The sequence below is a fragment of the Electrophorus electricus genome, unplaced genomic scaffold (assembly GCF_041902795.1).
Source record: "Electrophorus electricus isolate QZ-2024a unplaced genomic scaffold, ASM4190279v1 Scaffold42, whole genome shotgun sequence".
NCBI classification, from domain to species: domain Eukaryota; kingdom Metazoa; phylum Chordata; class Actinopteri; order Gymnotiformes; family Gymnotidae; genus Electrophorus; species Electrophorus electricus.
The window spans coordinates 130221-157196 of NW_027658714.1; the positions used below are offsets into that span (position 1 = coordinate 130221).

The following is a 26976-nucleotide window of genomic DNA, read 5'->3' on the forward strand; positions in this document are numbered from 1 at the left end:
GTAGCCAGTGGGGGTGAATTAATATGAACGCCCTCAGTTCTGTTTGGTCAGTCCATTTCACTATGAGACCAAAAGTACTTCAAAGGGCCAAAGGGATCTCTTATTATTATTAACTGCATGAAGTCTAAGGACATTTTCTGTTTTTGCATATTTGCTTAAATTCACTTTAAAGGGTCATACTTATAGTGTGATACCCATGTTTCATATCAAAATGTTCAGACCAATCTCAGCTTTCTTCCTAATGAGGTACCGTTTGACCTAGAGCACTACATAAAGAAATATGGCCAGAAATCTGAAAATATGAGGTCCAGTTTTAGAAATGTGTTATATTTCATGTGAAAACATACCTTTACTCATGTGAACCGTTTTGGTGTTGGAAATAAATGTACCGAAGTGATTGGTTCACAAAATCAGTGAAATATATGAATAAAGTAGCATATGCTACACTCCGATTTTCTTAACCTTTTAATCTCTTCTTGGCTCTTTGCTTTATGGCTGTTTTTATTATTCAGAGCGTTTAATGTTTAATCAGTAGTGTAAAGAAAAATTCTGTTTTCCTTAACCTTGTCCCTCTGGTCCAACCATATGCCTCACCTGGTCTGGTTGTCCTTCCTCAGGGCCCTGGGGCACGTTTCTCAGAAAGAGTGCACAGAGTCAGAGACACTGAGAAACACAGATGCTTTATTCAGAAAAACATGAGTATATATAGATGGCAAAGCAGATGAGGTAGTGGAAATATGTAAATTATATAGCAAGTGTGACATATTCAGACGTGATAGAATAGGCAGTATCAAAAATTATACAGTTGTCCATCACTACAAGTCTATAAGGACAGACTGTTTACAGAAAAGGGAATCACAGTGTAGGAAATTCTAACAAGAGGGATGTTCCAGCAGTAAACATACAGATAAATTAATATTCCATAATGACAGTAGGGATGGGTGTTACGTGGCACTGAGAAGTGAATGTTGATAATGAGACAATTTCATCATTATTAGGAGGCCTGATTCATATTGGAAACAGTAGAAGATTACAGACCACATACATTTACTCATTATTTCTGGTAAGAAAATGTCTGGTAATTGATCAAGTTGTACTCTGTCATAATTGTAAGTTGCTTTGGATAAAAGTGTCAGCTAAATGCCATAAATGGAAATTTAAGTGATGACTTAAGAATATGACTTAAGAATACATATGAATACACTTCATTTATCCCAGAGTGGAATGTTCCCTGACCAGGACTCATAGGGACTTACAGTACTGATATACCTGAAACTATTTGCGGTCAACTTCATGATATATTTTTCCATTAACAACAAAACTAGATTTTACACACTCATGACAACCTATTAAAAGTGCATTAACATCACCAGATTTCAAAGTGCTTGTCTGAGAGGAAGAGCTGTCTGTCTGTAATTCTGTTGTTGAAGAGTCTGTAAAATCAAAACAGGCTTTTAAATTTTAAACTCAAATAAATACAGGCTTATATTACATGCCTAAACACACACACACAGTTACCTCACAGTGTGAATATTGTTGTTGGTGGAGAAAGTATCATAGATCCTCTTTGCTGAAACATCAGTGATGTCATTGTGACTGAGGCTGAAATTAGATGGATTATAATTACCACATTGTTCAGGATTCCCAAACACACCTCCCTCTACTAAATCACCGCATAGTAGTACAAACACCTGTAGATTTATATATCAATGAATTAAATTAATGAACACATGAACAAATGTGTATATTTGTGTCAGTGGACCTGAGCCATTAATGGCCAGATAATTATGTGGTTTAACATTTTAAAGGACACATCATAAACAAAATGTCATTGTTTTCAGTTCTTGTATACATGACTTGTATACATGAAGTGTCTGTTTTGTTATATTTCTCTTTTTATAGAGAACACGTGATTCTACAAGCTGTTTAGATTTGCTGTAGACCACAGAGGTCCATCCTGCCCAGTACAGGCAGTGATCAGTGATCCAGGCAGCCAGTGAGAGAGGTCGTCATTACCAAATAGAATCACCAAGAAAATTGGTTTTTGTAATCTTTACAAAACACACTGTTCTTGAAGGAGGACAAAATATGACTGAATGAACAAAGTTACATTTATATAGATCCTTTCAAGGAACACACGATGGTTTACAATGAACACACACAGCTTCTACATTCAATCACATGCTGGATATTGTGTTAAATTGTTTTTAAAAAGAGTAAAATGTGTCTCCTTTAAACATTTGTTATATCTGTGTTAGTGTTCACTGTGCACTCAACATCAGACTCTCTACACATTCCTCCTCCCGCTTGTCCACTCACTCCAGGATGTGGGCTTTGTGCAGGTGTGGGAACAGCAGCTGCAGGCAGTGGTCAGTGAGCTGACAGTGGCTGAGGTCCAGTTCTGACAGCCCTTCAGAATGTTCCAGAAACAGCACCAGTGACCTACAGGCCTGCTGGTCCAGCCGGGTCTGACTGAGGTCCACCATCTCACCCAGGGCCCGGGAGAGACCCACAACGCGCCTCACACACTCCAACTCAGTACCCACACGGACAAGTGATAGAAACTGGAGCAGCGTGGCTTTACTGCAGCTGAACACACACAACATTCACCAACATGTCGAAAAAATAACTAAAAATAAAGCTACTTACACAGATTTTGTTTCATATTACACAATTCTTTCCCCTTTTCCAGAATGTTTCCGTAGTTTGTGTGGTGTTGTGAGTCAGTGGCTTACTGCAGGGTGACTGTGTGTAAAATAGGGAAGAGTTGCTCCACTCCAGATTCCTCTATCTCACAGTCGTGTAGAGTGAGCTGTGGGTGTAAGAGAGCTCTTTGGATGACCATGGAGACGACTCTGCAGTCCTCAGTGCTCAGAGTCAGTGTGTGTGTCTGTGTGTCTGCTGTCAGGTCCAGAGCAGAGCTGCAGGAGAAGTCCAGTCTGTGCTGCAGAGCAGAGAGCAGATCTGCTGCTGCTTCCCCCTGCTGGAGTTCAGAGACACTGCAGCAGTGGAGCAGCCTCAGCAACAGCAGCCTGTCAACACTGAGAAAACAAAATACACACACACACACACACACACACACACACACACACACACACACACACACACAGTTAATTTCAGATGAATATGAATATTTGACCTAAATTTACCAGACCTGAAATGATCAATGTTCTCTATATTCAATCCAAACACACCTATCTGACTCAGGAATCTCAATAAAATAAATTTATTGGCCAAAATGATGACCGAGAACCTCTTTACACACCTATATCACACACCTTCAATATAATATTATATGGAACAATTATGTCTGTTGGCTCCAAAGTCTAATGGACTGTGAGAAACCTGAGACGGGAGACGTGTTTTAGCAGAGGCACAATGCTCTCCAGCTCCCCCTCTGGTATGGAGGTGAACAGCAGGCTGAGAGAGACTGCTGTGCAGTGCTGGAGGGTGAAGCGCAGGGCAGCACAGTGGACAGAGTCCAGCTCTCTGCTGTTCAGGTTGATGCAGTTCTCTGCTGAACTCAACAAGCTGGACACACAGTGAGCAGAGCCAGTCTGATAGACCTCTCTGATGATAGACAGTACAAAGCTGGAGCTCAGCCTGGGGAGAAGACACATACACACACACAAACACACACACACACACACACACACACACACACACACACACACACACACACACACACACACAATTACTATGTCTAATGTTAAGCAGTATAATTAAAGTGATTGGACTGATACATTGGACTATGTACATTACTGCCTGTGTGAAGAATCTGAGCCAAACAATATTGTTTTTTTTTCACCTTCTGATCTGAAGTCTGGCCAGTACAGGCAGAAGGTCTCTGGGGTTTTGCTGCTTAATGTTGCTCTTCCTAAAGTCCACAGTAACAGTTTGATACTGCAGGAAATAGTGAATCACTTCCCAGTTCAGAGTGCAGGAAGTCAGGTCTCTGCCCACTTTCTGCAGGAAGCAGCGAGTAAGGTTCTCCTCATGAGCTTCATACACCACTACAACCAGATGCTGGAGAGTCTCTTTACTCAACCTGCACATACACATAATAAAATGACATTATAAACTGATACTTTAAAAAAAAAAAAATAACTGACAAACTATCCACACAGACCTGATGGTCAGAGGGCCCTGGTGACAAAGTAGGACAGTGAGAGACTGGGCCTCCATCTTGTACTCAGTCAGGTTCAGACACTGGACATGCCAGAGTCTCAGGAGAGAAGCCAAGCTGCTCAGGACCCTGGACAGCGCCCCCTCTGTCTGCTGTGTGCTGCTCAGGATGAGTGAAAGCTCCTCAACAGTCACTGTAGCAGGAGATCTCACTGCCCCCAGAGCTCGTACCATTCTCACCACCACACCACCACTCAGCCTGCAGAAAAAACACCATTTATAGGGTTTAATATTCTCACCACCACTCAGACTGCAGAAAAAACACCATTTATAGGGTTTAATATTCTTAGTTAATTCAGTACGCACTGCAAAGTAACAAAGTCATGAGGAAATTAGTTTGAGGAATTAAAAAGTAGATCTAATTCATTTAAAAGTAAACAAGATGATTCAGAATATCATTATTAAATAGTATAATTAATGTAACGTGCCTGAGTGTGTGCAGGTGTGTGATGTGTGTGAAGAGAAGCCGGGCTCCTCTGAGAGAGAAGGCTCGTGGGTTTAGAGTGAGGTTGAGTGTGGATGCTGACAGCCCCATCACTCTCCCCACAGCTCTGCAGCTGGAAGTGGGTAACTCTCCTCCCAGAGAGAGGGTGAAGCCCAGGGCCTGGAGCAGAGGAGACACCTGCTGTGTCTGCTCTCTGGACCAGAGCTCTTTACACAGAGACGGGACACACTGCTCAGCACCACTGAAACTGCAAACAAAATCGCTTATAAACAACACAAACAAGGAAACATGTATAATCAGTATTTGGATCAGTAGGTGTTTGAAAAAAGGCACAAACGCTTTTTAACCCAAGGGTCATTCAGTAGCATTACACTAATTAAGTTAAATTAAAAATACAATATACACTTCAAAACATTACTGTGAAACATGAACCACAAAATATCAAGTTCAAACCTCAGCTGGGAGATGTAGGGCAGACACTGAAGGAAATTCCTCACTTCACTCTCTTCATCTGACCAGCCGCTCAGCTCTACTGGTTTCTTCCCTGTTTGGAGTTTCAGCACTTCTAGGAAGAGGGAGGTCTTTCTCTCTGAGAGGTCTATGTACCAGACTGCAGGAGCTGACTGGTAAACTGGCTGTAATGCTGGAAGGACACTCCTGCCTGTCTGAGTCTCAGATTCTTTCACACGTGAGCACAGATCCAGCAGGAAGTCAGTAAAGCACTTTTGTTCAATAAAATTATCATCTTCATCATCTAAAAAGAACGTTGTAAAGCTGCACACAGATGTCAGCATCTTAGTGAAACTCTCTCCTGTAGCTGCATCACACTCTGCTGCTGCAACAGTCAGCTTCAGCAGGAACTCCACTGCTATCATTTTAATTTCCTCTTCACCATAAACAATTTCACTAAACCTGTTGGAAAACAGAGGGTCACAGAAAAGAGATTAAAAATAAAATAAAACAGGGATCCTGAAATGACACCTTAACCCACATAGTTTGGTGAAATAGTCCATTTATTTTAACCCTCAATCAGCTTCAACCAGCTCTATCATACAACCATGCAGGTAGAACAGCTCAAACTGAAGTAGCACAAATGAACTGAACTGGTGGTGTTAGGCAGGTGTGAACACAATGAAAACAATGATTGTTCTCCTACACCCATAATACATCCTACTGGAGAAAGATCGTTTCTTGAATTTAATTGACTAAGAAATTGAATGCAAAATGATATTATACATTTCATGATTTCATGTTTTACATTTGCTTTTATCGCTTGACCATTTAACATGGGATATGATGCCTGTAAAGATGAGGGTGAAGTGCTGGAGGTCAAAGGTCACTGCGCTTAGCTCCACTACACTGAAGACCACTACTACACTCCACTATAGTGATGCCTAACTATGTGTTCCTTTCTTTTGTTTGTTTTCACTGTACTGGCTGCAAGTAAGAAATTACGGTATGTAAAATAAATGCTAAGTTTAATGGAATAAATGAATAACAAATATGAGGTTGCGATGTGATTTTAAAGGTGGTTTAGACTATTGTGTTCAAGTCTGTTTACAATCCTGGCAGGTCCTGTGTGACTGGGGTTGGAGCTTCACTCAAAGAGACCTTTTACATCTTGTTCTGGATTATAATCTGGCTAGTGGAATTCAGTGCCCTTTCTCCACTGGGAGAAAATGATTTTACCATTTTATGTGAGATCATCTGGAGCAGACCATTCACAAATCAGAACAGTTTCCTGTGGCTACAGTGAGGACCTCAGCTGATACTGGCATATTAACCCACTGCTTTGATATGCTCATCTCACAGATGTCACAACAAAACCCCAGAATATCTACAATGTAGATGAGACAGGATTTGACTGGTCCATGACGAATCCTGTAAGATTATGTACTGGAGTACAGGTGGAAGTGGGAACCGTCTGCATCACTGGGAAAGTTGCAGTTCTTGGTGTCAAGGTTGTTGGAGAAGATGGTGCTTTTAGACTATTTCATAAATCTCTTCCTTAAAGAATCCACTCAGTTCTCAGACTGAACTTCCCACAGGGTTTTAATATTTGATGGACAAATTTCCAATGTGTTCCAGGGACTGGGGGCTTTTTTTTTTTCATTTTTTAATACTTAACCTCAAACTGAATAAATGTTGCTGCTGTTAATTCTTTGTAAACTGTACTTTATAATTTGTCAATAAATCATGATGTGGTCTTAAATGGAACACACAAGGTTAAAAGGTGCTACTGTACCAATTAAGCCGATGCCAGAATTTTGACTCACTTCATAAAACATCTGTTTTAAATTATAAAATGGACATTTTACAATATAATAAATAAATGTAAAAAATGAGAGATTAATCTTTCATTTGCCCAACAGAAATCCATTTTAAATCAGTCCAATATCAGTTCAATATGGAAAATGACTGAAAAACAATTTTGGTGGGCTCATTGGATACAGTTAAGGAGCTGTTATAATGTTAGTATGGAAATTAGATGTAGTTCCATAATACACAGTTATTCTTGAAGCAATATATATGACATGTGATAAACAAGGGGTTAAAACAGAGCTTTTGCATAAAGGTGCTCGGTCTTGTGAACCAAGTAATTAGAACTAGGACGTGTTTTGTGGTTTGTTTGTCTTGCTTATTTGTTTGATTTTATTGATGGGTATGTATCCATTTTATAAAACAGGCCAGGTAGAGGGTTAAAAACAGAAATTAACATGCAGATACAGACCAACAAATCACTGACATGATAGTAAACATAACAAAGTACATTCAAGATCCCCATGTCAGTCCACAGAGCTCCATGAGAATAATCTGAGAACAGTCACTTCCTAAATAACTGAAGGGCCATAAATGGTGTGATACTGGTAGAGCTCCTCTCTTACATACACATACATTACTAGTAAGAGGTTTGTCACGTCTGCCTGTGATTGCTCCTCCTATTACCAGCAGAGGTCGCCAATTTCTGAATAGTGACTAATTGTTGCTCATTTGTTGTCTATTACTGACCCTATTAAGGGTATTTAAACTCCTCATGCTTAGGTGTGAAGTCTAAGACACTATGACATTGAGCTTCTATGCTTTATTTGACTCTCCTTTGTGACACTTATCTGATACATGTTTGAGGTAGATTCATAAAAAATTACTTCTCAGAACTTTTTCAGATTTTTCAAATCACGTTACTATTGAGATCTGATGGCTTGTTTATTCATTTTACCTTCCTCAGCAAACACTTAATCTCTAATGTAGTGATTTATATATACTCTGAAGTGAGGTTAATTTATTAGGTTCATTCAAACCTTATTTCTGATTTAGTATCTGAAAGTGGAGTTGGCCAAACTTTTATAATCCTGAACTCATACCAACTGCAAATCAACATTTCATTCACACATCTAACCTGCACCATCTGCTGATCACTGACAGCGACACACCAACTTACAAAAACAAAGACCAGCTAAAATCTCATTAACATGCAAAACAAACAGGTTCAAACTTAAACGTCACGCCTGTAATACTTATAAAAGTTTCTCACTCACCTCAGCTGGGAGATGTAGGGCAGACACTGAAGGAAACTCCTCACTTCACTCTCTTCATCTGACCAGCCTCTCAGCTCTACTGGTTTCTTCACTGTTTGGAGTTTTAGCACTTCTAGGAAGAGGGAGGTCTTTCTCTCTGAGAGGTCTATGTACCAGACTGCAGGAACTGACTGGTAAACTGGCTGTAATGCTGGAAGGACACTCCTGCCTGTTTGAGTCTCAGAGTCCTTCACGTGTGAGTACAAATCCAGCAGGAAATCACACTGATCAACAGTCTCATAATCTACAGGGAAGGTTGTGTAGCTGCACACAGATGTCAGCAGCTTAGTGAAACTCTCTCCTGTAGCTGCATCACACTCTGCTGCTGCAACATTCAGCTTCAGCACAAACTCCATTATAGAGCTTCTCCTTTCTTTATTATAATGAACAGGATGCTCAAATCTGTTGGAATACAAAGAGTCAATAAGAGAGATTTAACAAAAATAAAACAATAAAAAAGCAGAAACCTAAGTAATAACAAAGTAAAAACAGACAGTGGCCAAGCTCACATTAACCCTCAATCAGCTTCAACCAGCTCAATCATACAACTATGCAGGTAGAACAGCTCAAACTGAAGTAGCACAAATGAACTGAACTGGTGGTGTACAGCAGGTGTGAACACAATGAAGACAATGATTGTTCTCCTACACCCATAATGCATCCTACTGGAGAAAGTTTGTTTCTTCAATTTAATTGACTAAGAAATTGAATGCAAAATGATATTATACATTTCATGATTTCTTTCACAAGTGGGCGGAACCTTCATACGTTCACATGACTTCGTAGTATGGTTTGCATTTGTTGCATACTGGATACTATACTGCATACTGCTTTGGGGACCAGTATACAGTAAACACTATGTAGTAGGCTACGTTTGGGGCTTCATCCTGACGGTGTTGGTAAAAGATGTGAAACATTGGAGCATTGAAAGCTGATGCCAAAACAGGGACCCCTGCTGGTCTTGGAAAATTATAGCAGTCATAGTTTCAAAGTGGCGAAGTACAGCAAAGTATACAACACGACACCATTTTCATATTTCATTTTAAAAATCTGATGATCATTAATGATGTTTAGTTGTGAACATTCTACAATAAAATGTTGAAAATAATTGTTTCCCTTTTTATGTGAAAATATAATACAATAAAATGCTGCAAACTGCATTGGGAGACAACGGGTTGACATGTTCTGAAAGTTTTGAACGTTTCTTCCCCCTTTTGGCTTCTATATTTTCCAGAAAATCTCAAGTTTTGTAGTAAAAGGATTTCACCCTCTTATAGCTAGCAAGTTATAGGACAGTGCCAAACCTATCAAACAGTCCCACCACTATCCAGTCATTAGTCACATGGTAATAGTAACTATCATACAAGCTTCAGTACACTGTGTTGAATCAATGTGCTTTGCAATAGTGATATGAGCTTTGATGCCTCAGTATCGAACATCCCGTCACTACACTGGAGTTCTACTGTATGTATTCTTGCCCTGCCTGTTCGTTTTCCATATTGTTCTCAGTTCCCATGTTCTTAATATCTTTGTTATCTTACTTTTACCTCTGTATTTTCTTCTTCCTGGTTAGCCTCACTTTGTTTGTTTATCATGCATTCTTGAAACCTGCTCTTGGATTATGTTTCTCAGACTGAACTTCCCACAGGGTTTTAATATTTGATGGTCAAATCTCCCATGTGTTTCAGGGACTGGGGGCTTTTTTTTTTTTTTTTTTTTTTTTTTTTCCATTTTTTAATACTTAACCTCTTACTGAACAAATGTTACTGCTGTTAATTCTTTGTAAACTATACTTTATAATTTGTCAATAACTCATGATGTAGTCTTATTTGGAACATACAAGCTTAAAAGGTGCTACTGTAGTAATTAAGCTGATGCCAGAATTTTGACTTACTTCATAAAATATCTATTTTTTGTATATATATATTAGGGGTGGGACTTGATAAAAAAAATTGAATTAATTAGAAGCTTTGTAATTAATTAATCGAAATTAATCACATTTTAATCACATTTCAATAATTTAAGTTTGGATGATGAATGAATCAATGAACATAAGCTTAAACTTCACAATGTTGTTTATTTTCCCACCAGTCTACTACACAGACCAATAGATGAGTGCAGAAAACACAGAGCAAACAGTTTTCAGAACACTGGAAATTCTGACCAAAAATGCCAAACTACTTCAAAGTGACTTCAACTGCTCCCATTATAAATAAAATAAAATAGATAAAATATTGTCTACCATCATCTAAAATGGTATTAAAAAACACCCTCTGATTGACTTCAGTTCTTCTTATTCTTCCAATATCCTGAGCAAAACTCCCAAAATTAAAAAACAACAACATAGAGCATGTCAACCTGATCAACATTTAGTTAAGTCAGTAACACAAACCCTTTGGCCTTATGATAACATCTACTGCTTCCTCAGCCAGTTACTGAGACAAACTAGCCTTTTGACATTTTCAGAGGTCAATGCTGCCCTCTTCTTCTGAACTATGTTACCAGCAAGTGAGAAAAGTCTCTCTCAAGGAACAGATGTGGCAGGACTGGCCAGATATTTTCAGGCCAGGGCAGGACAGGACATTGTCTTTATGGACGGCAGTTCGTAACTTGCATCAGCTGAAGCAATTTGCAGCGTCTCTTGTAACCCTTTATCTTCGACCACAGAGAGCGGTCTACAGTCCACAGCAATCCATCTCGCCAGTGAATTGGTCAATTTGTCTGACGTGGATTTTGACATTTTGTTTCTGAATGTAAACCCCGACATGTGATCGAGTGTTGACTGGCGACACTGTTTGCTCGTACTAGGAATACTATCACATTTAGTAGCTAAGTTAACATTACCGACCTGCGCGCTAGCCCCAACATGTTTTGCGTTGAGGTGGTAACAAAGGATGGAAGTGCTCCTGTGATAAGGAAACTCCTTCCTGCATAAAATGCAAATAACAACATTTTTGTTTGTACTTCCATCTGGAAGTTTCTTGTATTTAAATTTCCCATTCACCAGCGTAGCCTCTTCCGTCATCTCCATCATGCTCATCACATTGTGCGTCAATATAATCTGTATGCCTGGAACTTGTGCACTGAGAAACGTTCCACTGTGCAAAAGTGTGATTAAAATGCGTTAAATTTTTTATTTCATTATTTTCCCTGTGATTAATTAATCGAAATTAACGCGTTAAAGTCCCACCCCTAATATATATATATATATATATATATATATATATATATATATATATATATATATATATATATATATATATATATAAAATTTCCATATGCACCCCTGTTTATTTCCTTAGTTTGGACAGAGCACTCACAAAACCATTTCACTGCGAGTTATACCGTGTATGACAATGTACGGGACAAATAAACCAAACTTGAAAATTGAAACTTGAAATATCTATCTTAAATTATAAAATGGACATTTTATACTATAATAAATACATTTTTAAATGAGAGATTAATTTTTCATTTGCCCAATAGAGATCCATTTTAAATCAGTCCAATATCAGTTCAATATGGAAAACGCCTAAAAAACGATTTTGTTGGGCTCATTGGATACAGTTAAGGAACTGTTATAATGTTAGTATGGAAATTAGATGTAGTTCCATATCACACAGTTATTCTTGAAGCAATATATATGATATGTGATAAACAACATGTTTATACAAAGCTTTTGCATAAGGGTGCTCGGTCGTGTGAACCAAGTGGTTAGAACTAGGACGTGTTTTGTGGTTGGTTTGTCTTGCTTATTTGTTTGATTTTATTGATGGGTATGTATCCATTTTATAAAACAGGCCAGGTAGAGGGTTAAAAACAGAAATTAACATACAGATACAGACCAACAAATCACTGACATGATAGTAAAAATAACAAAGTACATTCAATATCCCCATGTCAGTCCCCAGAGCTCCATGAGAATAATGAGAACATTCAATTCCTAAATAACTGAAGGGCCATAAATGTTGTGATACTGGTAGAGCTCCTCTCTTACATACACATACATTACTAGTAAGAGGTTTGTCACGTCTGCCTGTGACGGCTCCTCCTTTTACCAGCAGAGGTCGCTAATTTCTGAATAGCGACTAACTGTCACACTTGTCTATTACTGACCTTATTAAGGGTATTTAATCCCCTCACACTAAAGGTGTGAAGTCTAAGACACTACGATGTTAAACCTGCACTTGCTTCTATGCTTTATCTGGCTCTCCTTTGTGAAACTTTTCTGATACATGTTTGAGGTAGATTCATAAAAAATTACTTCTCAGAACTTTTCAGATCACGTTACTATTGAGATTTGATGGCTTGTTTATTCATTTTACCCTCCTCAGAAAACATTTAATCTCTAATGTAGTGACTTATATATACTTTGAAGTGAGATTAATTTATTAGGTTCATTCAAACCTTATTTCTGATTTAGTATCTGAATGTGGAGTTGGCCAAACGTTTATAATCCTGAACTCATACCAAATGCAAATCAACATTTCATTCACACATCTAACCTGCACCATCTTCTGATCACTCACAGAGACCAACTCACAAAAACAAAGAGCAGCACCAATCTCATTAACATGCAAAACAAACAGGTTCAAACTTAAACGTTACTCCTGTAATACTTATAAAAGCTTCTCACTCACCTCAGCTGGGAGATGTAGGGCAGACACTGAAGGAAACTCCTCACTTCACTCTCTTTATCTGACCAGTCGAACAGCTCTACTGGTTTCTTCACTGTTTGGAGTTTCAGCACGTCTAGGAAGAGGGAGGTCTTTCTCTCTGAGAGGTCTATGTTCCAGACTGCAGGAGCTGACTGGTAAACTGGCTGTAATGCTGGAAGGGCACTCCTGCCTGTTTGAGTCTCATAGTTCTTCACTTGTAAGAACAGATCCAGCAGGAAATCACACTGAACTTCAGAACTGTAATTTTCATCATCTCCATCTAAAGGGAAGGTTGTGTAGCTGCACACAGATGTCAGCAGCTTAGTGAAACTCTCTCCTGTAGCTGCATCACACTCTGCTGCTGCAACTATCAGCTTCAGCAGAAACTCTAATGCAGATCTTCTCTTTTCTTCATCATAACGAAACCTGTTGGAATACAGACAGTCAAAAACCAGAGATTAAACAAAATTAAAACAATAAAATAAGCATCACTACAAAGTAATAAGAGAGATACTGAAATTACAACCCACATAACTGGGCGGAACACTTGATTTCTATTACAGTGACCACACCCACAGTCAACTCACTCATGCAACCATACAGATAGCAGGACAGCACAAACTGGGCTAAAATGAACTGGCTGTGTAATGCAGGTCTATCAACAACAACCAAAATCTTTAATGCCCCCCAAACAAAAAACTAACCACAAATTAATTTTATGATATTGTCAGCTGGTTTATGCTTTGGTGCTTCGTGCTTGACTGTTTGCTCCTGTTGACCATGTTGCACAGGAGATGATGCCTGTAAGGATGAAGGTGAAGTGTTGGAGGTCAAAGGTCACTGCTCTCAGCTCCACTACACTGCTGTGAGGGAAGGCTGGTGACTGTAACCCTCCTCCTTACTATCCTGCCCTTTAACACACTGTGTCTGTGCTGCGTCCTTGGGGACTTTTTTGAGTTGTTTCTTCGTGCTGTGCTGTTAGAATTTGTTTTTCAGGTTACATATACGAGGTGCACCAAGAACCATTGAGCTGTCGAGATGACATCGTCACAACAACGGACGACCTGACTGGTTAAAGGGATAATTAACCTCCTGTTAAATATCTGTGTTGCGGATGTGTAGGTGCTCCGTGGTGTCCTGCTCAGTAGACATCACGTGTGCCACGGTAGACGCTGCTCTGTAGGGTTCTGATTTGATACAATCACTGCGTGTGGTAGACTCTTTTTGAGACTGGGGTGTTGAGGTTGACTGTCCTCTTTTTCTGTCTCAGGTTCTTTGAATGGGGCCTTATGAGTTAATGGAGGATGGAGGAAGGTACCCAAATAACGTACTACTCCAGCCAATTATTCCAGTACACAACCAGAGCCATCTTTGTAATGTACTGCATGCATATGCAACAGTAGTGGACAATCTTTCACAAGTGGGCAGAACTTTCATACGTTCACATGACCTCACAGTATGGTTTGCATTTGGTGCATAAAGGACACTACACTGCATACTAATTTGGAGACCAGTATGCAGTATACAGTATATACTGAGTGCAGTATGCAGTATACACTATGTAGTAGGCGACGTCTGGAGCTTCATTCTGATGGCGCTGGTAAAAGAGTCAAAACATTGGAGCATTGAAAGCCGATGCCAAAACAGTGACCCCTGCTGGTCTTCTGAAATTATAGCAGTCATAGTTTCAAAACTGCGAAGTACAGCAAAGTATACAACACGACACAATTTTCATATTTCATTAAAAAAAATCTGATGATCATTAATGATGTTTAGTTGTTAACATTCTACAATAAAATGCTGCAAACTGCACTGGGAGGCAACAGGTTGACATGTTCTGAAAGTTTTGAACGTTTCTTCCCCCTTTTGACTTCCATATTTTCCATATAGGACAGTGCTAAACCTAACAAACAGTCCCACCACTATCCAGTCATTAGTCACATGGTAATAGTAACTATCATACAAGCTTCAGTACACTGTGTTGAATCAATGTGCTTTGCAATAGTGATATGAGCTTTGATGCCTCAGTATCAAACATCCCGTCACTACACTGGAGTTCTACTGTATGTATTCTTGCCCTGCCTGTTCGTTTTCCATATTGTTCTCAGTTCCCGTGTTCTTAATATCTTTGTTATCTTACTTTTACCTCTGTGTTTTCTTCTTCCTGGTTAGCCTCACTTTGTTTTTTGTTTATCATGCATTCTGGAAACCTGCCCTTGGATTATGTTTCTGTTTTTCTAATAAACAAAATTCAACAACACACTTCTGTATTGCCCTGCCTGATTTATGGTGATAGCTAATCTCAAGGTAATCTCAACTGTTAGCTTCACTGAAAGATACACCTATATTTAAGCAATACCAAGTATGCACACAGAGTTTTCTAATTACATTCACATGTCTACATATAAGGACATTTTTCTGGACATCTGAATATTTTCAAAAATTAGATTTTTTAAAAGGTGGGTTTAAATGATACAGCACTACAAAAAGCATGCCGACTACAGGTAACAACAAATCTTTGGATGAGAATAACTTAATATTTCTGTGTGTGGTTAAAATAATAATATGATGCTTAGTCCACGTTATATTTGGGCTCCATGCATGTAAATATATCTTTTATTTAAAAATGAACATATTGTCTTTTTTCACCATTAGTCACTTTGAAACCATTTAAGCCCAGTAAACTCCATTTAAAATGACCTTAAATAGTTTTAATGAGGAGTTCCTGTAAGTGCGAACTTGTATCAGTTTTCGCTGTACTGGCTGCAAGTAAGAAGTTACAATATGCAAAATAAATGCAAATATTAGGTTGCAATGTGATTTTAAAGGTGGTTTAGACTATTGTGTTCAAGTCTGTTTACAATCCTGGCAGGTCATGTGTGACTGGGGTTGGAGCTTCACTCAAACAGACCTTTTACATCTTGTTCTGGATTATAATCTGGCTAGTGGAATTCAGAGCCCTTTCCCCAATGGGAGAAAATGATTTTATTGTTTTATGTGAGATCATCTGGAGCAGACCATTCACAAATCAGAACAGTTTCCTGTAGCTACAGTGAGGACCTCAGCTGATACTGGAATATTCACCCACTGCTTTGATATGCTCATCTCACAGATGTCACAACAAAACCCCAGAATATCTACAATGTAGATGAGACAGGATTTGACTGGTCCATGACGAATCCTGTAAGATCATGTACCGGAGTTCAGGTGGAAGTGGGAGGGAACAGAACCGTCTGCATCACTGGGAATGTTGCAGTTCTTGGTGTCAAGGTTGTTGGAGAAGATGGTGCTTTTAGACTATTTCATAAATCTCTTCCTTAAAGAATCCACTCAGTTCTCAGACTGAACTTCCCACAGGGTTTTAATATTTGATGGTCAAATCTCCAATGTGTTCCAGGAACTGGGGGCTTTTTTTCATTTTTTAATACTCTTACTGAATAAATGTTGCTGCTGTTAATTCTTTTTAAACTATACTTTATAATTTGTCAATAAATCATGATGTAGTCTTATTTGGAACACACAATCTTAAAAGGTGCTACTGTACTAATTAAGCCAAGGCCAGAATTTTGACTTACTTTATAAAATATCTATTTTAAATGATAAAATGGACATTTTATAATATAATAAATACATTTTCAAATTAGAGATTAATCTTTCATTTGCCCAACAGAGATCCATTTTAAATCAGTCCAATGTCAGTTCAATATGAAAAACGCCTGAAAAACGATTTTGGTGGGCTCATTGGATACAGTTAAGGAGCTGTTATAATGTTAGTATGGAAATTAGATGTAGTTCCATATCATACAGTTATTCTTGAAGCAATATATATGACATGTGATAAACAAGGGGTTAAAACAGAGCTTTTGCATAAAGGTGCTCGGTTTTGTGAACCAAGCAGTTAAAACTTGGACGTGTTTTGTGGTTTGTTTGTCTTGCTTATTTGTTTGATTTTATTGATAGGTATGTATCCATTTTATAAAACAGGCCAGGTAGAGGGTTAAAAACAGAAATTAACATACAGATGCAGACCAACAAATCACTGACATGATAGTAAACAAAACAAAGTACATTCAAGATCCTCATGTCAGTCCACAGAGCTCCATGAGAATAATATGAGAACAGTCACTTCCTAAATAACTGAAGGGCCATAAATGTTGTAAAACTGGTAGAGCACCTTTCTTAAATACAGATACATTATTAGTACGAGGTTTGTCACGTCTGCCTGTGACGGCTCCTCCTTTTACCAGCAGAGGTCGCCAAATTCTGAATAGCGAGTAACTGTCATATACTTGTTTATTACTGACCCTATTAAGGGTATTTAAACCCCTCACGCTAAAAGGTGTGAAGTCTAAGACACTACGACATTAAACCTGCACTTGCTTCTGTGCTTTATCTGGCTCTCCTTTGTGACACTTATCTGATACATATTTGAGGTAGATTAATAAAAAATTACTTCTCAGAACTTTTTCTGATTTTTCAGATCATGTTGCTATTGAGATTTGATGGCTTGTTGATTAATTATAACCTCCTCAGCAAACACTTATTCTCTAATGTAGTGATTTATATATACTTTGAAGTGAGGTCATCTTATAATAATGACTGTGTTTGGTTCACACAACTAAACAACTAATGAAGAGAACTTTCAAGAAGTGTCCATTGTGTAATATAAAAAACAGATTATGAATGTCCAGTTTTTCTATAATGCATAGTCATGGTCTCGGACAGAAATTAAAATGATCTCACTCACCTCAGCTGAGAGATGTAGGGCAGACACTGAAGGAAACTCCTCACATCACTCTCTTCATCTGACCAGCCTCTCAGCTCTACTGGTTTCTTCACTGTTTGGAGTTTCAGCACTTCTAGGAAGAGGGAGGTCTTTCTCTCTGAGAGGTCTATGTTCCAGACTGCAGGAGTTGACTGGTAAACTGGTTGTAATGCTGGAAGGACACTCCTGCCTGTCTGAGTCTCAGAGTGCTTCACATGAGAGTACAGATCCAGCAGGAAATCTTCTATATCATCTGTATATGACATCAGTTCCTCTATAATTCTCTTAATAGTCTCTCTCTGATGAACAGCTGCTTGCAGACTCAGGTTCAGCAGAAATAATCTTTTTTTAATTTTCCACTCATTGGATTCAGTCTGATTCTGTAGTGAAACAAACCTACAAACACAACAAATAACAAATAACATTTATTTCTATTCAATTAATTTCAGTTTGTGATAGCTTTATAGACATGACTAGCGTGTATAATATTATCAAAGCATTAAAAGGCAGGCTTTAGAGTTTAAAGGCTTGAAACCAGCAAAGATATCTTGAAGATGTCATTAATCATACTGGACTGTCACGATATGCTCCCCTTCCCACTGATCACGTGGTACGGCCCGCCACGTGCAGTGGGAGTTCACTGTTGACTGTTCATTGCGTCTTGTTTGTAACCACGGCTCCCTTGGTAGCACACACCTGCACCCTGTTCTTTGTTTCGTTTAAGTATGTATTTAAACCCCTGTCGGTGTGTGCTTTGTCGGTCATTATTTGTGTTAGATGTTCATATAAATGTTTGTGTTAGTGTGCATTGTTCCCTGGACCGTTGTATGTGAGTGCCATTAACGTTTAGCGTTTCTCTGTGTCTTGTGTTAACAAATGTCTCAGTCGAGAGAGATCTTTGCATCCTGCTCCTTGCCTTGCTGCACTCGAGCATGAACATGATGATTAGTGATGTCACAATAGAAGCCCTTTATTTACCAAAGGTACATAGTACACAGAAATTTAACTTACGGAGTGAAAATGTCCAAACCCACATAAGTGCGGATAATAATATGACTACAATACAAAACACAGAGACCACACACAACACTCAGCAAGGTCAGTTCTGCTTATTTGTTATTGGAGGTTTGTTAAGAAGGCTGATCACCATTTAGACTTAAATTTTCATACACTGTAACTGTTACACTGGTGAGTTTGAAGTAGAGATGTGCTTTCTTTCCTTCACATATTGTAGACTCGGGCTGATTACATCATCTTCTGAGTGTTTTTTGTTCTTTAGGAAAACATTAATGTATCAAAGAGGGTTTTAGTGGTGGATTTGAGGTAGGGTAGAATCATTTGTGCAAAGCACTTCATGACTACTGATGTTAAAGCTACAGGCCTGTGGTCATTAATACTGCTTACATTGTGTTTCTTTACAACAGGGATTGACGTGTTGAAGCACCTCATATGCACGGAACACTACTGCACAGATCAATGGACTGGTTGAAAACAGATGCTAGCTGGATCAAGTTTCAAAGTTTCAAAGTTTCTTTGTCACATACATAGTCATACATGGTATAACTCGCAGTGAAATGGTTTTGTGACTGATCTGTCTGAGCTGAGGAAAGATACAGGGATATATAAAAAATGTATGTACAATATATGTATAATACGTATATATACACAATGTACAATGGATATATGTATATATGCGTATGTACACAATGTACAATGTACAATTCCAGTTTTACAATTTACAATTTAGTTACAGTTATTTTATGATGTCTCTATGATGTTATTGACATCATACACAGTATGATGGTGGAATGCAAACTGCAGTGGGTCCATGGAGGCTGGCACTGCAGAGGTGATGTAATCTCTGACTAGCTTTTCAAAGCACTTCATCATGACTGATGTGAGGGCAACAGGGTGGTAGTAGTGGAGGCCGGAAGGTCGAGGTTTCTTTGGGACAGGGACGATCGCTTGAAGCCGGATGGGACGATGCCGAGCGTCAGGGAGAGGTTGAAGATGTCAGTGAATACCAGGGCTAGTTGGTCTGCGCAGGCGTTGAGGACTCTACCGCACATGCCGTCTGGTCTCACCGCCTTCCTGGTATTCACTCTTTTAAACACTCTCCTCACATAACTGTCCGTGCTGATGAGAGGGCGTTGGTGGGCTCTGCACATGCGCTGTTGGCTGCGTTGATAGCACCATTAGCGTTATTAGTGCTAGTGCTGTTAGCATTAGCGCTGCTAGAAGCAGCCTTGAAGTGAGCGAAGAATGTGTTTAGCTCGTTCGCCAGCGACTCATCTGCGCTCATCAGTCCGGAGGGTGGGCTCCTGTAGTCCGTGATCGTCCGTAGTCCCTGCCACAGGGTTCTAGAGCCACTCTGCTGGAACTGTGACTGCAGTTTCCTCCCGTAGTGCCGCTTCGCCTCCCTCACCGCCCTGCGCACTCCGTATGCCGCAGACTTGTACTTATCCATGTTCCCGTTGATGATCCCCGTGTTGTAGGCAGCAGAGCGGGAGTTCAAAGCCTCGTGGATGGTTTTGTCTAGCCAGGGCTTCTGGTTGGGAAACGTCTTGATGGTGGCTTTTGGAATCGTATCGTCCACCAGTTTCCCAATAAACCCCACTACTCCCTCCGTATACTCGCTGACATCATCAGTGCTGTGCCGAAACATGTCCCAGTCCACGTCATCCAGAGCGTCCTGCAGAGCAGCCACCGATTGGTCTGTCCAGCACGCGTCCCAATGTTGTGCCTGAAACTGTGTAAGAGCCTCATGAAGTTCATACAGTGCAGTGTCCAAGTTGGCCTGGGGTGGGATGTATATGGTGTTGACGATGACCAAGGTGAACTCCCGAGGAAGGTAGAAGGGACAAAACTTGAGGGCGAGCAGCTCCAGGTTGGGTGAGCAGGAGTGGGCGAGAGTAACAACATTGGCATCCCTGCACCAGCTGTTGTTTACCATCACACACACTCCACCGCCATTCGCCTTCCCTGAATCTGCCGTCCTGTCCATGCGGTGGACCGAGAAGAACTCGGCCGGCTGCAGGGCGTGGCTCGGTACCGCTGGGTTCAGCCACGATTCGGTGAAGCAGAGGAGGTTGCAGTCCCGAATGTCCATCTGGAACTTTATCCTGGTCCGGAGGTTGTCAAGCTTGTTGTCCAGAGACTGGACGGTGGCTAGCAGGATTTCCGTCGGCCGTCTTGGGTCCGGTGTTAGAGACGGCTTGAGGTGAGTGTCATGTATACCAAGATAAATAAGAGCATCTCTGCTGTATGAGATGCGCCTCGTGGTGCAGAGAGAAGGACTCTGGAGATGTCAGGGATGAAAACAGCTAAAGAGATAGTAAAAAGAGCGAAAAAAGTGCAAGGCGTGGACGGAGCAGTCGTGACGGCAGCCGACCTCACCGGCGCCATCTTTAGGTGATAAATAGACACTGACCATTTTAAATGTGCCATGGGAAATTCCAAGAGTGGAAGTCCTTGAACGGGGGATAAATAAACTTTTTGGTCTTTCAAAGCAGGTGTAAAAGTTATTGGACCTCATCCAAGACTATTTTTATATCGTGATCCTAAATTCATTTACAGTTCTTACAACTGTGCCATGTCAGATTCAGGAAGTTTCAAATTCACTAAATTATCATAAACGTGTTTGTGCTTTTGTTCACAGCTTGTATATAATGGTGTGCATGCAGAATAACTATGAATTAGCATATTTAATACGCCAAATATGCTTTATAAAGCCAAGTGCCTGACCCGATTTGTCTGGAAATGTCTTTCATAAAAATCACATCTGTGGGTAAAAACAACTTTCCTAATTTTACAGATCAATAAATGAAAACTAAAATAACATCAATGGTGGAATTAAGAGCTGTCAAACCCAAGGAACGGAAAACTATGCTATTTGTTCACGCTGCCACTTAAGGTCCCTACCATCACATACATAAATAAGATATGGTCTGATAATTAGATTAAAATATGTAAATAAGACATGGTTTAATAATTAAAACAGAATACATAAATATGGTTTGATAATTAGCTTTAAATACAGTCTCGCCAAAGAATAGTGATAAATGGATATAATGAGGTGAAGGGGAGGACAGATGAGAGAACATTTGTCCTGACAGGTGATGTTACACTGACAGTTGTTGGAATGTCGGCTGTTAATTTGGACTGTCAATATCAACAAAAGTATTAATATATCACAAAGTATTAATATAGCAGCGTTTTGGGATTTAAAATAGCACTGGCATATGGAGACACACTTATAACAACAACAACAACAACTGTAATATATATGTGTTGCCTCTCATAATCAAGCTTGCTTTACATAATCCATACATGAAAACATACGACATAGGACAGTCAAAGAACCAAAAACAGTAACTGAGGTGAGGAGGAGAAAAAACTGTTTACAGTTAGCAGCTGTTTACAGGAGGAAAGTGATGAAAATGCAGAGAAAAAAAGTTTGTTTTAAGTTCAGCTTTAAAGGAAGTGACGAGCAGAGATGTAGAGATTGTGGCAATGGGCTCCAAAGCTTCAGCGCCATGACACTGAAAGATCTGCCCCCTGCACAGACCTTCTGACTTTAGGAGCAGAGAGGAGACCAGTGTCAGAGGACCTAAGTGTACAGGCAGGACAGTATGGACGTAACACTTCAGCTTAGTAGGGGGAGCAAGTTCATGCAGAGCTTTATATGTGAGCGGGAGGAGTTTAAACTGACTGCCTAGTGGGATAGATAACCAGTGTAACTGATAGAGGACTGAAGAGATTGTGGGTAGATTTTTTAGTATGTGAGAGAATTCTGGCAGCTCTGTACATATTGAGGCCACCCTCCTGGCATCAATGTTTTATGGTTTCCCTGTCGTGTCTTTGTATTCCTTTACTTCCTTGTTCCGCTCCTTAGTTTCGTTTTCGTCAGCCCTCGTCTGTTCCTTCATTCCAGTCTGTGTTTTGGTTCTCCCTGTTCCCATGTTCACCTGAGTCTGTTTAGAGTCTGATTGTCTTGGTTATTTAAGCCCTATGTTTTTGTCTTCTAGTTTGTTGGTTATTGTGGTAAGTTACATCCTTCTGTCAGGTTTGCCTTATACGTTGTTGTTGTTGTTGTTGTTGTTGTTGTTGTTGTTGTTGTTGTTGTTGTTGTTGTTGTTGTCGTCGTCGTCGTCATCATCATTGCTTTTCTGGTTGCGTGTTATTTTACCCTCAGTGTTACCCATTTGCCTCTGTTTGTTTTACTGTTCGTGTTTCCCCAATTAATAAACCACCTCCTGCATTTTGCATTCTACCTCTCGCCTTGTTCCTGTTGGAAGCGTTACAGCCATCCACCACTGGGCATGTAGACACAATCATACACACACACACTAGGGCAGCTTTATTAGGTAGTCATCACTGTGCATGCACACACACACCAGGACAATTTATTGCATAGCTAATTCACCTAACCGCCATACTTTCTGGACTGTGAGAGGAAACTGGAGGCCCTGGTGGAAACCCACACAGACATGTTGAGAACCTGGAAACTCCACCCAGACAGTGACGTGTGTGTGTTTGTGTTTATTTTCTCTGCTTGGTAAGGTAAGCTCTGTGTTTCTAGATTACTACTTGCTTGTCTTAGTCGGCTTCAATCTTGTCTTGTGTGATAATTACTAACTGGTTAGTACAGCTGCAGTTTACATTTATGGCATTTAGCTGACGCTTTTATCCAAAGCAACATATAATTATGACTGAGTATAACAGACGGTTTACGGTGAACCTTAAGTGTGAATTGTAGCGGTGGGACCAACACTGATAAATTAAGAGTGTAGAAAGAAGGACCCACAAGCTATTCCTTCTACTTAAGTGGAAAACACAAGTTGGCAGCGTGCTAGGACTTAGCAGCTACTCTGGACACAAAAGCTGTTGCCTCCAACTACACCTGATCTGTTTGTTGCTCAAGCCTCCATATAATCCCCACACATGGGCCTCAAAGAAAGCAGTGCTCATGTCTACACATGCCAGACCCTGCCACAGTTCAGAGAACAACAAATGACCAACTTGGAAGACAACCTCCTGGAGATATTACACAACCTCAGCTTGCTACAAGGACGAAGCCTCCAGACCTCAGGATCACCTGATGCCAGCAGTCAAGGGAGGGAACATCATAAGTAAGGTGCAAGAAAACAGAAGCGTGATAAGAGGGCAGCAGACCATGCTGGATAAAAGCAAATCCTAGCGGGCAGGAGTCCATGCTGGATAAAAGCTAACGCTAGAGGGCAGGAGTCCATGCTGGATAAAAGCTAACGCTAGAGGGCAGGAGTCCATGCTGGATAAAAGCAAACCCTAGCGGGCAGGAGTCCATGCTGGATAAAAGCTAACGCTAGAGGGCAGGAGTCCATGCTGGATAAAAGCTAACGCTAGAGGGCAGGAGTCCATGCTGGATAAAAGCTAACGCTAGAGGGCAGGAGTTCATGCTGGATAAAAGCTAACACAAGCCAACCAGCTCTACCATCCATCCTGCTCTCCAGTGTCTGCTCCCTGGACAACAAACTAGACATCCAACTCCAGAGTTCCACGCAACATGAGGTTAGAGGCTGTTGCTCTTCTGTTTTCACAGAAACGTGGCTCAGTGACAGAATTCCTGACACCACCATCCAGCTGGATGGGCTCACTCTGTTTCCTGCTGACAGAAATACAGCCATGTCTGGTAAAACTCGAGGAGGGGACATGCGTGTCTATAATAACACGGAATAGTACAAGAATTCTGTGATAGTCTCCAAGCTCTGCTCACCACTGGTGGAGCCTGTGGCTGTTAACTGCAGACCATTTTATCTACTGTGGGAATTCAGCACTGGGTTTACAGTTGCAGTGTACGTCCCCCCTAACAACAATGTGAAAGGGGCACTCTATGAACTATAAGGTGCCATTAGTGAACTGCAGAACACATACCCAGACAGACTGTTTATTGTCACTGGAGATTTCAATCACAAAAATCTGTGTTCCCTAAAGTCCATCACCATGTAGACTTTACAACAAGAGGAGTGAACATGTTGGATCTTGTTTACACGAACATCCCCAATGCATACCGAGCAGAGCCCTGCCCCCCCCCCACCAAGGACACTCAGACCACATCTATGCTAATACCAGCATACAGACTACTTATATATATATATATATATATATATATATACACACATTTTTTTTCATTGCCAAGATAGTAAGCAGAGGTAGCTAAAATGAAGCATTACACAGTTGTGAAAAAGGGAATAGAAACATATGTGGTACAAACCTGAGCCAGAAGATGTAGGGCAGACACTGAAGGAAACTCCTTACTTCACTCTCTCTTCATCTGACCAACCTCTCAATTCTACTGGTTTCTTCACTGTTTGGAGTTTCAGCACTTCTAGGAAGAGGGAGGTCTTTCTCTCTGAGAGGTCTATGTTCCAGACTGCAGGAGCTGACTGGTAAACTGGCTGTAATGCTGGCAGGGCATTCTTGCCTGTCTGAGTCTCATATTTCTTCACATGTGAGTACAGATCCAGGAGGAAGTTACAGTGTTCACATGTTTTAAAACAAGATAAAATCACTCTCTGCAGAGACACTGTCTGATGAAGAGCAGCATGCAGGCTCACATCAAGCAGGAATGTTCTCATTCTCAGGTCTAAGGAAAATTCTCTCAGATTGTCTTGTGACACAAAAAAGAACTAGTTTACTTTTATACAAAAGTAAACTGCTAGTTTAAATTTACAAATTGGCATGAACATATGGTTTTCTTTAGGTAAAACCTGTTTTCTTTTAAACATTTGTTCAGTATCTCACCATGGGAATGTCACAGATGTGACCACGGACGTACTAATAGCATGTCTCTAATAACAAAGACCTGCCACTGCTGTCATATGAGGGACCCTCCTCCCCTGTATCTATCTATGCACAGGAAAGACATTCCTGCTCTCTACCCTACAAAGGCCTCTAACCTCAACCTTCATTAGGGTGCCCAGACCTCCAGATTAAGGCTAACAGTACGTTAGCCCACTGCCTTTATGCCAAGGGCTAGAGGAGCTTTTCCTCTATGGCCAGTAGCTTATGGTTTATGATCTCCACACCTGCCCTTCATCTTCTGCGTGGGGGTGGAACATACTGGAATGATCATCTCATAGACCCAATCAGGCGAGAGCAACCACTTATGTCACAGCTGTTACATTTGAGAGATGCTTGTATAGGTTGTAGTGATGAGAGTGACAATGAAGACAAACCTTCTTTATGATCCTGAGGAAAATTGTAACCAACATTTTCTGTACAGAATTGATGTGCAAATCTAATAGTTTGGAGCTTCAAATCTTAAATATGAATCTTTAAGGTTTATAAACTGCCTATAAGCAGGCTTGGCCTGCCTCAGATGAAACCCTGGTGTAGAGAGAGACCTCTGCAATGGCAAGAGACTCCCTCTGTATCTACTCATCACTGTGCAGGCATGCATGGCTGATATGAAGAGGTGAGGGTCTCTCTCAGGTCCTGTACACACCTGGCATGAACATGCGTCTTGGGTGATCCAATCACAAGGAACTTGTTTTAATATTTGATGGTCAAATCTCCCATGTGTTCCAGGGACTGGGGGCTTTTTTTATTTTTTTTTCATTTTTTTATACTTAACCTCTTACTGAACAAATGTTGCTGCTGTTAATTCTTTGTAAACTATACTTTATAATTTGTCAATAAATCATGATGTAGTCTTATTTGGAATACACAAGCTTATAAGGTGCTACTGTACCAATTAAGCTGATGCCAGACTTTTGACTCACTTCATAAAACATCTCTTTTAAATTATAAAATGGACATTTTATAATATAATAAATAAATGTAAAAAATGAAAGATTAATCTTTCATTTGCCCAACAGAAATCCATTTTAAATCAGTCCAATATCAGTTCAATATGGAAAACGACTGAAAAACAATTTTGGTGAGCTCATTGGATACAGTTAAGGAGCTGTTATAATGTTAGTATGGAAATTATATGTAGTTCCATATCACACAGTTATTCTTGAAGCAATATATATGACATGTGATAAACAAGGAGTTTATACAGAGCTTTTGCATAAGGGTGTTCGGTCGTGTGAACCAAGTGGTTAGAACTAGGATGTGTTTTGTGGTTTGTTTGTTTGTTTATTTGTATTGATTATTTGTTTGATTTTATTGATAGGTATGTATCCATTTTATAAAACAGGCCAGGTAGAGGGTTAAAAACAAAAATTAATATACAGATGCAGACCAACAAATCACTGACATGATAGTAAAAATAACAAAGTACATTCAATATCCCCATGTCAGCCCACAGAGCTCCATGAGTATAATCTGAGAATAGTCAATTCCTAAGTAATTGAAGGGCCA

General features: G+C 40.0%; 2 protein-coding genes across 2 annotated transcripts in view; both read right to left on the reverse strand.

Annotated features, from left to right (window-relative positions):
* Positions 1-673: 673 nt before the first annotated feature.
* On the reverse strand, positions 674-4267 carry LOC145655982 (uncharacterized). The gene is made up of 6 exons (XM_081709450.1): positions 3809-4267; positions 3346-3603; positions 2736-3041; positions 2320-2589; positions 1519-1602; positions 674-1433 (listed from the first exon to the last, which is right to left on the reverse strand). The coding sequence occupies exons 1-6, from the start codon at positions 4060-4062 to the stop codon at positions 1367-1369; spliced, it is 1239 nt and encodes a 412-aa protein (XP_081565576.1). The 5' UTR covers positions 4063-4267; the 3' UTR covers positions 674-1366.
* Positions 4268-5411: 1144 nt separating this feature from the next.
* The window catches only part of LOC113568400 (uncharacterized), a 45702-nt gene continuing 24137 nt past the window's right edge, over positions 5412-26976 (reverse strand). Inside the window, exons 13-16 of the mRNA XM_081709449.1 lie at positions 17611-18024; positions 12846-13289; positions 8167-8278; positions 5412-5542 (exon numbers count right to left, since the gene is read on the reverse strand). Of these exons, the coding sequence (XP_081565575.1) occupies positions 8221-8278; positions 12846-13289; positions 17611-18024 (916 nt within the window). The 3' untranslated portion in view covers positions 5412-5542; positions 8167-8220. The remainder of the gene's footprint in view (positions 5543-8166; positions 8279-12845; positions 13290-17610; positions 18025-26976) is intronic.